The sequence below is a fragment of the Aythya fuligula genome, chromosome 14, assembly GCF_009819795.1.
Source record: "Aythya fuligula isolate bAytFul2 chromosome 14, bAytFul2.pri, whole genome shotgun sequence".
NCBI lineage: Eukaryota > Metazoa > Chordata > Aves > Anseriformes > Anatidae > Aythya > Aythya fuligula.
In genome coordinates, this window is record NC_045572.1 from 11,041,942 (window position 1) to 11,052,309 (window position 10,368).

A 10,368-nucleotide genomic window follows, 5' to 3' on the forward strand; every position below is an offset into this window, starting at 1 on the left:
GCGAGCCACCTCCTCCCCCGCGGCCTGCGGGGCCGTGGCTCTTTTGAAACACTTTTCCTACGTCCCTGCCGTGCTGGGAAGCTTTGGGAGCACAGGGTCGGCGCACGGGGGGGGGCGAGCATCCCCCTGCCAGCAGCACCGCGGGACCCAGCACCTCGTCCTCCCTCCAGCCCGACCCCAGCAAAGGACTGGTCCCACAGGGCCCCGGGAACTGGGCGAGCACCTGAGCTGCTGGAGGCTGCACCTGGGGGGTGCTTGGGAGCCCCCTGCCCGTGCAGTGTCCCCCCTGTCCCCTGCCCCCCAGCCCTGTGCTGCGGCTCAGTCCCTGATCTTCTTTTTCCTCTTCATTTCTTTTTTTTTTTTTTGGGGGGGTGTGGGGAGGAAGGGGGGGGGGAGGACTACACTTGTCAACTTGGGTGTTGGGTAATAAAACCTTGCAGAAAGCTGTGAGCGGGGCTGCAGGCACCTCTCCCCGGGGGGGTGTGGGGTGACGGGCAGCGGGGTGGCCCCGGGAAGGGTCCCGGTGGCACGAAGCTGTGCTGAGCCCTGCGGTGGCACTGGGCTGCCCTCCTGCCAGGAGAGGGGACCCGGTGCTGGCTGGCAGCAGTGGTCAGCGCGGACGCAGGGGCTGGTGGCCACGGGACGCTGTGAGCCACACGTGGCAGGTTTATTGCTGGCATCTGGGCAGGATGGCGCCGGAGCAGCTGCCAGAGTCCTGCTCTGGCCCCTCTGTCCCCCAGGTGCCCGCTCACAAGTCTGTGGTGCTGAAGGTGCTGTTGATGAATGCCATTTTGCTGGGCTCCTTCGCGTCCAGGGCAGCCACCAGCACCTTGTCCTCGGTGGGGTCCGTGGGGTGTGATTTGTGCGGCTGCGGGAGGGGAGAACGGTCAGGGGCTGGGGACGGGGACAGGGACAAGGACAACAACACCCCCAGCCCTCCCCAGAGCTGCCAAAGCAATGAAGAGAAGGGGACACGAGGGCTCCAGCACACAGCAGAGGGGATGGGGATGGGCGGAGGGGACATGGGACTCCCCGCCGGGTACCTTGGCCTTGGGGTTGTTATCCTTGGGCGAATCCACTTTGTTCTCATCCAGGGAATTGGTGCTGCGGAGAGGGGAGGGCGCGGGTTATGGGACAGCCGAAGCACCAGTGGTGTGGGGACACAGGGTGACAGCCCCACAGAGCTCACCTGGCCAGGGAGCTGGTGTCCTCGTGGAAGCCCAGGTCGTGGGACAGGTCCATGGGCAGGTTCAGCATGGGGTTGGCCCTGACCGAGGACGGGAGGCAGGTGAGTGACCGGCCCTGGCACCGCAGGACCTGCCGCGTTCCCCGGGTGGCAGGGATGTTTTGGGGCTCCCCCCCCCCCCAGCAGGGCGCCCACGCTCACCCCTCAGCGTTGTACTTGTTGGTCCCGGGGATGCCGGCTCCCTGCTGGGCCACGGTGGGGCTGAGCGTCGTGGCCACCTTCAGAGCCTTCATGGCATTCAGCTTCCTCTTGTAGCTGCGGGGACGGGGCGGGTGAGGGGGGCGAGGGCTGGGGTGGGGATACGGGGACAGGGACGGGGGCACGGGGTGGGACGCGTGGTACCTCCTGGTGGTGAGAATCAAGACCAGGGTCATGATGAGGATGAAGAGGACCAGGAACGCCGCCAGCCCCGCGATGATGCCGATCATCTGCGTCTCCTTGTTGGTCTCCGTCACCTCCCCGGAGCCCTGGAGCGGAGCAGGGCTGAGGGCAGCACGCAGCTCGGGGGACCCCCGTGCACTGCACGGGGCCGGCGCCCTCTCCCCGCACCCCTTGCCCAGCCCCACTCACGATGACAGCCAGCCCCAGCTCCACCAGTTGGACCAGGGCCTGCGTGTTGCTCTGGATCAGCCTGCCAAGGGGAACAGGGCAGGGGGTGAGCACCGTGCGGGCAGCAGTGCCCACGCACAGCCCCCTGCCCGGCACTCACTGACTCAGCTCGTTGACATCCAGGGCGGTGCCGTTGCTGTAGACGAAGTACGCGTCCATCACCGACTTGACCTGCGCCCTGCAGGGACAGAAGCACGGGGTGAGGGTGGCACGGGGCGCGGTGTCCTCCCCTGGGGCGGCCCCACTGCCCCTCCGCGCCCCACTCACCGGGCGGCACGGCTGTCCTCGGGGCTGCTGATGCCCACCACGTAGACCGTGGCCTTGGTGGCGAGGGTCAGGCTCCTGGAATTGGGGGAGAAAGAGCTGGGTACCTGCATGGGAAGCGACCACGGCCCCTGCAGCCCAGCGGCCGGCCCAGCCCCAGCAGCCCTTACGTTTTGATCTCTTCCAACTTGCTCTGCACTTCCTCCACCGGTTTGGAAAACTGGAGGCGAATGCGGTAGCTCTGGTCCACAGTGAAGATCTGCGTGGGGACAGCGGGGTGAGCGGGGCTGGGCAGGGTGCAGGGGAACCCCCGGGTAGGGGACAGGGGTGACACTCACAGTCAGCACGGTCTGTGCCGTGTTCTGCGGGGCTGTGCGGTCCTGAGCGTTCACCGTCACCTGGTACTTCCCCTTCAGCGAGACGTCGAGGTTGCTGGCCACCCTAGGGGGACGGGGACATCAGTGATCCCACAGGGCTGCAGCAGGGGGGTGCTGAGTCCCTTCGTCCCATGCCGGTGCTGTGCAGGGACGGACTCAGCCTCTGCCACGCGGCCCCAGCCCAGCCCCACGGCCTTACTGGATGCTCCCCACGTAGTTGTTCTGCTCGCCCGTGGTCACCACCTTGAAGAGGTTCTCCAAGGTCCGGTTGTTCCCATTCTCCTCCATGAACACCACTTCGAAGATGGAGAAAGTGATGGCTCCTCCGAGCCCCGAGTCGACATCCGTGGCCTGCGGGGACAAAGCAGGGCAGGAGCACCCATGGGCACGGCTCGCCCCGTGCCCGCCGTGGGGACGGGCAAGCCCAGCTCCCCAGGAGCGCACACGCAGCTCCTTACCCTCACGGTAGCCACTTGCAGGTCCACAGTAGAGACCTCGGGGACAACCACTGTGGAGGACAGACAGAGTGATGGACAGAGTCACCCCGGCCCGGACCCCGCACCGCTCGCAGCCCTGCCCCAGTTGGGAGCTGGGCAGCACGGGACGGGGGCTGCGTCCCAGCCCTGCTGCTCACCAAAGGTCTCAGAGATGGGCAGGAAGACCGGCGTGTTGTCGTTTATGTCCTTGATGTTGATGGTCAGGGTTCCTGCCAAAATCCCAAATGCATTGCTCACCCCATGGTGACGTTCCGCCCTCCATCTCCAACCGGGCCAGCTCCTCGATGGGGACAGGAGCTGCAGGACCCCCCTCCCTCCCTGCCCCGGTGCCAGCGGGTGCTCTCCGTACCGTTCTTGCTGTAGCGGTCGCCCTTCTCGGTGTAGAGGTCTTCGGCCCGCAGCATCAGCTTCACCGTGTCACACAGCTCGAAGTCGATCTCTGAGCTGTTGACCAGCAGCGAGCCGTTGGGCAGCAGCGCGAACCAGTCCCAGCACACGTCCCCGGCGCTTGTGGAATTCTTAAGGCAGGTGACCTGCAGCTCCTCGATGACCAGCGAGTGGTTGGTGTCGGGGTCGGAGGCGCTCACGGTGTAGACCAGCCCCTGCTGCGTGCCGTTCTCGCTCACGGTCACGGTCTGCGAGGTCGGCACGATGGAGGGGGACTCGTCGTTGACGTCCAGGACGTGGACCACCACGGGGACGCTGGCGTTCCTGACGATGTCGGTGGCCGTGTTCTCCGCCACCACCAGCAGGTAGAAGCTCTTCTGCTGCAGGGTGTCGTAGTCCATGGTCGTGTCGGGGTCCAGGGACAGCTGCCCGCTGTAGTTGCCCGTCCCCAGCTGGTGGGAGCGGATCAAGAAGTTGCTGGAGCCGTTGCCGCTCTGCAGCCGGAAGGAGATGCGGAAATTGATCTCCGTCTTGTCGGCGTCCGTGGCCGCCACGGTACCCACGAAGGAATCTGCAGACAGACGGACGCTCAGTGCCCAGCGGGCGCTGACCCCGGGCCACCCTTTGTCCCGCAGCCTGCCCGCATGGCGCCTACTTGAGGAGCTTTCGAAGATGGAGAACTCGTAGGACTGCTCGAGGAACACGGGCGTGTTGTCGTTGATGTCCTGCAGGAGGTGAAGCCCCTGAGTGCCACCGCTCAAGGAGGTGGGGGACAGGGCACAAGGCGAGGGGCAGAAGCACGGACAGGACCCCCCTTTCTGCCTCCCTGCATCAACTGGGGCACCTCAGGGCGCGGTGCCACGGCCGAGTGCCGCCTCTGCACCCTCCCCACCCCGCTGTGCCCGGGGCTCACCGCCACGGTGATGGTGACGTTGACCTGGGTGCTGAGAGGTGGCACCCCGTGGTCGTACACCTCCACCGTCACCACCAGCTGCCCGTCCCCGTCGTCCAGCGCCTCGCGGTCCAGCGGCTCCTTGCTGTGCATCTGCCCCGTGGTCTCGTTGATGGTGAAGTTGTTGCTGAACAGCCCCGGCAGGATCCTGAAGCCCAGCTCGCTGTTGGGGGTGTTGGGTTCGTCGTTGTCGATGGCCTGAAAGGAGAGCACCGAGGGGGCTGCAATAGGGCTGCCCACCCCTCGGGACGGTCCCTGGCTCCTTTTTGGCAGCCCCGGGGGTTGTCCTCGTTACCCAGCACCTACCTTGACCTGCGTGCTGACGTTCTGCCCCTCTTCCACAGAGATGAAGTAGGAGCCGGTGATGATGGGCGCGTTGTCGTTCTCGTCCAGCACGGAGATCTCCAGCAGCGCCGTGTTCATCATGCCCCCCCCGTCCTTGGCCTGGATGTTGGCGTAGTAGATGGAGCGAGTCTCCCGGTCCAGCGAGGCTCCCTTCGACACCAGCACCGCCCCGCTCATGGCGTTCACCGTGAAGGTTCCGAGGCTGTGGCACACACGCACCCATCACCGGGGCTCCGTCCCCGGGCGGGCAGCACCCCGTGGACACCCCCCAGCCGCGTCCCCACGTACATGGTATCCGGGAGCAGCTGGTAGGTGATCTGGCCGTAGGCACCGCTGTCTGGATCGTAAGCCTGAACGAGAGGAGAATCATAGAATCATAGAATCATAGAATATCCTGAGTTGGAAGGGACCCTTAAGGATCATCAAGTCCAACTCTCGACACCGCACAGGTCTACCCAAAAGTTCAGACCATGTGACTAAGTGCACAGTCCAATCTCTTCTTAAATTCAGACAGGCTCGGTGCAGTGACCACTTCCCTGGGGAGCCTGTTCCAGTGTGCAAGCATCACTGATTCTCGTGAGAAAGCATCACGAGAATCTCCATCAGCCCCCGGGGTGGTGATGGACCTGGGGCACTGCATGTGAACGGTGAGCACCCCAAAAATGTGTCCCTGAAGGGTGTAGGGTCCCCCAACCCTGCCGCCACTTTCTCCCCACACCAAGGTCCCTGCTGGTGACCTGCACCCGCGGTGACCTCCCCGGGAGACGCGCCGTGCCCTGCCCTGCCCGGTGCCTGACCGTGATGTTTGGGGCGATGATGGTGCCCTCGGGGCTGTTCTCCATCACGCTCAGGACGTATACGCTCTGCGGGAACTCGGGGAAGTGGTCGTTGGTGTCGATGAGGTTGATGGTCACGGTGGCCACCGAGCAGCAGTTCACGGGATTCCCCGTGTCGTTGGCCACGAGCTGTGGGGTGGAGAAGTGGCAGCGTCGTGTGGGTCCCCGAGCATGTCACCCAGCCCCCCCGTCACACCGACCCAGCTCCCCTGAACCAAACGAGCTGCCAGGACGAAGCCAGCAGGGAAGGGCCGTGTCCCTGCTGTGCCCTCCCCGTGCAGGGAGCGAGGGTGATCCCTCGGCAGCGGGTCCCACCTGCACCACCATGACATGGCTGATCTCGTAGTCCACCTCAGATGGGTTTTGCACCAGGATCTGGACCTCCCCCGTGCCCACGATCGTCGTGGGGGACACGCTGAAGGCGCTGGCGCTGCCACCCTGCAGGTACAGCTCGAAAGTGCTGTTGATGCCCTGCGGGGAGAGAGGCCAGGGGTGAGGGTGGAGGAGCAGCAGGGGCAGGGACCCGCAGCCCAGCCCAGCCCCAGGGGCAGGCTGCCACCTTGTCGGGGTCGTGGGCCACGATGCTGAGGTTGGACACGGGCACTTTGGAGGAGGAGTGCTCGATGATGCTGCCCTTGAAGTTGCTCTGGCTCTTGGTGAAGTCGCAGCTGGGGAGGGAGCACTGGTAGAACTCGGGCTTGTTGTCGTTGACGTCGACCACCAAGATCGTCACCACCGTGCTGGCCTTGGCCACCATGCCGTGGATGTCCAGGTTCTTCTCCCGCGCCTGGCCAGGAGGAGGAAGAGGAGGAGGAGGAGGAGGCAGTGGGGTCAGGTGGTGCCGAGGCGAGGAAGAGGAGGGAGCTCTCCCCGCTGCCCCCCACTCACCTGGACCTCCAGCAGCACCTCCTCGCTGGGCAGCTGCTCGCGGTCCAGCCAGCCGCTGACGGTGATGATGCCCGTGGTCATGTTGATGGCGAAGGGGACGCTGGCATCTGGAGCACGGGGACAGCAGGGACTGCTGCAGCCAGCGGGGAGGCACACCCGGCCTCGGCCTCCACTGGGGCGCTTCCCAGGGTGCTGGGTGGTCCCCAGGGTCCTGCCCCATCCCCCTTGCTCCCCCCGAACCCCTGCCCCAGCCTCGCTCACTGGTGATGCTGTAGAAGATCTCATCGTTCACTCCCGTGTCCCTGTCGGTGGCGGTGACGGTCAGCACGGAGACGCCCTGCGGGGACAGGGAGGTGAGGGCAGGACGCGGGGACAGCCCCAGCCCCAGCCCCACGCCGCCGGGCCGGGCGGGCTCCTCACCAGCGGGCTGTTCTCGGACACGGAGCCGGAGTAGGGCTCGTTGAGGAAGCGCGGGTCCAGGTTGGGCAGGTCGACGACGGTGATGGAGAAGTAGGTGGTGCTGTTCTGGACGACCGTCGCCCCGTACAGCGGCCCCCCACCGTCCTGGGGGCAAATTGCCTTTTAGTCCCCCCTGCAGCCCTCCCCACCGCCCCCCGTGCCCCGGCCACGCCGCCCCCGACCTGGGCGAGGATCTTCAGCTGGTAGAAGGTGTTGGTAGCGTAGTCCAGCGAGCCGTTGAGCACCACGCTGCCGTTGGGCAGGATGTAGAAGAGCCAGAAATTCTTCGCGTTGTCCGGGATCACCTGGGTGGGGGACAGTGCCCCGCATCAGGGAGTGGAGGGGACCCCACAGAGAGGGGGGGGCTCAGCGCCCACCCTTCTGCAGGCTCTGCCCATAGGGACCCCTCCTTGGTGTCCATGGGGTCCTCACAGGGGGGCAGAGCAATTGCTGGGGGGGATCCCGGGACCCCAAACCCCCCTCCCGGCCCCCCAGACCCCATTGAGCAGAGCCCCCCAGTGTCGGGGTGCCGGTGCCCAGGCGCGGTGCTCACCTCCAGGATGCTGTAGCTGACCTTGGCGGCGTTCCCCGTGTCGGCGTCGGTGGCAGAAATGGTGTAGATGATGCTGCCCGCCGGCATGTTCTGGGCACCCAGATGAGTTCAGGGGGGTCACACGGGGCGGCAGGGCTGGGTGCTGAGCCCTGGCCCCCACCGGCCCCATTTTGGGGCCCCCCGACCCTGTGGCTCCGCAGGGGTGAGCTCTGCCCTTGCTGCCTCCCACCCGCCCCCCTGCCCCGGGGGCTCCCCAGGAGCCGCACCCCGATGCTGGGGGTGCTGGAGGGGGTCGGGCTCAGCCCCACACACCCCGAGCTGGCGTCACGCTGCCCGGGGCTGAGCGGCACCTGGGCACTCCCTGACGGCGAGGGCAGAGTCCCAGCCTGCGCTGGCGCCCGGGGCTGGCACAGAGCCGTCTGCCGGGAGCAGCGTGCCGGCAATGCCGTCACCGTCACCGTAGGGCCGGGCACGCCCGTGCTGGGGAGCCACCCATCATCATCATCACCGCGGGGCCGCGAGGTGCCCGGGAGGTACCTCGGGGACGGAGGTTTCGTAGGGCAGGCCCTTGAAGACCGGGGCGTTGTCGTTGCTGTCCTCCACGATGACCGTCAGCTTCTTGGCGGTCTGCCAGGGGCAGGGGGAGGTGAGGGGCACGGTGTCCAGCTGGAGCTCTGGAGCCGGCCAGCATCACCCCCGGGGGGTGACGTTGCCCCCTCCCCGGCCCCCAGCCCGGCACTCACCGCGTCGTTGATGCCGTCGGACACGGTGACGGTGAGGGTGAGCCTGGCCTGGGACTGGGAACACAAGGCAGGGCTCGCTCAGCGCCGGCACAGCTCGATGCTGGGACCCCGGGGGCTGTGCCGCCGAGCAGAGCTCCGTGCCCTCACCTCCCGGTCCAAGAGGTTCCTCACGGTCGCGACCCCCGTGCTTTGGTCAACGTTGAAGTAGAAGGCATCCGCACCGCTGATGGAGTAGCTGAGCGTGTCCCCATCCAAGTCAGTGGCCGTCAGCCTGAAAGCGAAGTCGCCTGGGGACAAGGGTGGTGTCAGCCCCGGCCGTGCCCCCCCCCGTGCCCCCCAGGCTCCCCGAGGCCGCCCGCTCACCTATCAGCCGGTCCTCGGACACGTACACGATGGTCATGTTGAAGATGGGGGGCGTGTTGCCTGAAGCTACAAGGAGGACAGGAGCTGAGCACACAGGAACCCAGCTCCCCCCCCTCCCTCCCTCCTCACCCCCTCGCCCCCCAGCAGCAGCCCCCTGCCCACCCCGGCTGCCACCCCACAGCCAAGGGGGTGCCCGTGGGGTGGGCAGCGACGCTGTGGGGGGGCTCGGCTGCCCCCAGGGCAACGGGATCACGCAGCGGGGAGCTGGAAGCGGCTCCAGCGCCTCCCCGCAGCCCGTGCCCGCACCGAACAAAGTCCTCACCTGCTGCCAGGAGGAACGGGAGCAGCAGCAGCGAGGGCAGTGCCATCCTGCCGGGAGCCCGCGGTGCTCGGCGCAGAACCTGGGGCACGTCCCGAGCGCTCCCCCAGCCCCCGGCGCCCACCTGGGAGAGATTGCCATGGGGTCTGCGCTCCCCCGGGAGCCTGGGGACGGGCTCCGTGGGGACACGGCGCAGGGGGACGGGGCTGGCCTCCGGGTGCTGGTGACCTCGGGGGTGTCCGGGGACCCCCAGAGCCGCTGGCGGACCCCCACCCTCGTCGCCCCTTACCCCAGGCATCCCTTACCTGCGGTGCCTCGCTGGGGATGCTGCGCGCAGGCTGCGCTCTGCCTGCACCCTGACACCACCACAGACCTTTGCCTCCTGCTGTACCCAAGTTCATCAATGATTAACTGCAATTAAGGGGTGAGAAATCCCTTTCTCTCCTTCCTTCTCCCTGGTGCTCGTCACCGCCACCCGGCTCCCACCCAGCCCCGCTCTCACTCCCCGCCACAGCCCCTGGGGACCCCACAGTGTGACCACCCCGACCCAAACCCCAAGGAGTCCAGCTCCCCGGAGCGGGGCAGAGCCTGTGGGGGTGCAGAAGGACCCCAAACTGCTCCTGGGGTCTGGGGAGGGGCTGGGGCAATGCCCGGCATCCCCCGGGCTGGGGGCACCGGGGGCTCACCAGGACAGAGGTGGGCACCGAGCCGGTGAAGCAGCCACTGGGGTGGGTGCCGGGGGCCCCGAGCACCCCCCTGTGAGTTCCCCTCCCCGGGGTGGTCCAAGGGGGTCGGCCCAGCCTCCCTGACCTACTTCGGACCCGCTGGGGACAAGGGCGGATTGTGCAGCTCTGCTCAGGCAGAAGAGGGCTGGGAGGAGGGGGGGGCACGGGCACAGCCAGCCCTGGGGCCCCCGGGACCCCCGCCTGCGTGGCCTTGTCCCCCTTCAGCCCCATCCTCCAGTGGGGACCCGAGGGGTCGGGGTGGCCGGGCAGCTCGGGGGTCCCACGGGATGCCCCCCTTGCTCCAGGGGACCCCTGGTTTGGGCACAGGGAGGAAGAGCCTGGGGCTCCCCCAGCAAAACCCCACAGGGCTGGTTTGGGATAACCCCATGCCCCCCCAAGCCTCCCAGGGCTGTTTCAGAGCATCCCACTGTAAAACACCCAGGAGGCCCCAAAACCTCCCAGGGGCTGGTGCAGGACATCCCCCAGCATCCTGCATCCCCCCCCCAGGTCCCTATCCCTGACCCCATCCTATACCCATCCCCAACCCTGACCCTATCCCATTCCCATCCCCATCCCTGACCGTATTTCCATCCCCATCCCAGTCCCCATCCTATTCCAGTCCTCACCACTGACCCCATCCTATTCCCATCCCCATCCCTGACCCCATCCTATTCCTGTTCCCAACCCTCACCCCATCCTATCCCCATCCCTGTCCCTGACCCTATTCCCATCCTCACCCCTGACCACATGCCCGACGTGTTCCCATTCCTGCTCCCATCTCCAAATCCATCCCCACCCCACCCCA

The 10,368-nt window shown here is 66.8% G+C and overlaps 1 protein-coding gene across 1 annotated transcript; it reads right to left on the reverse strand.

Annotated features, from left to right (window-relative positions):
• Nucleotides 1–748: 748 nt before the first annotated feature.
• On the reverse strand, nt 749–8,887 carry CDHR2 (cadherin related family member 2). Its single transcript, XM_032196962.1, has 31 exons — nt 8,842–8,887; nt 8,520–8,585; nt 8,304–8,443; nt 8,157–8,210; nt 7,951–8,040; nt 7,414–7,503; nt 7,043–7,165; nt 6,822–6,965; nt 6,663–6,738; nt 6,402–6,508; nt 6,073–6,300; nt 5,829–5,984; nt 5,475–5,642; nt 4,966–5,027; nt 4,639–4,879; nt 4,294–4,530; nt 4,036–4,105; nt 3,343–3,951; nt 3,131–3,202; nt 2,955–3,004; nt 2,696–2,847; nt 2,458–2,560; nt 2,290–2,378; nt 2,123–2,197; nt 1,956–2,033; nt 1,817–1,877; nt 1,589–1,713; nt 1,388–1,501; nt 1,190–1,267; nt 1,044–1,104; nt 749–868 (listed from the first exon to the last, which is right to left on the reverse strand). Exons 1-31 carry the CDS (start codon nt 8,885–8,887, stop codon nt 749–751), a joined length of 3,885 nt encoding a protein of 1,294 aa, XP_032052853.1.
• Nucleotides 8,888–10,368: the final 1,481 nt, after the last annotated feature.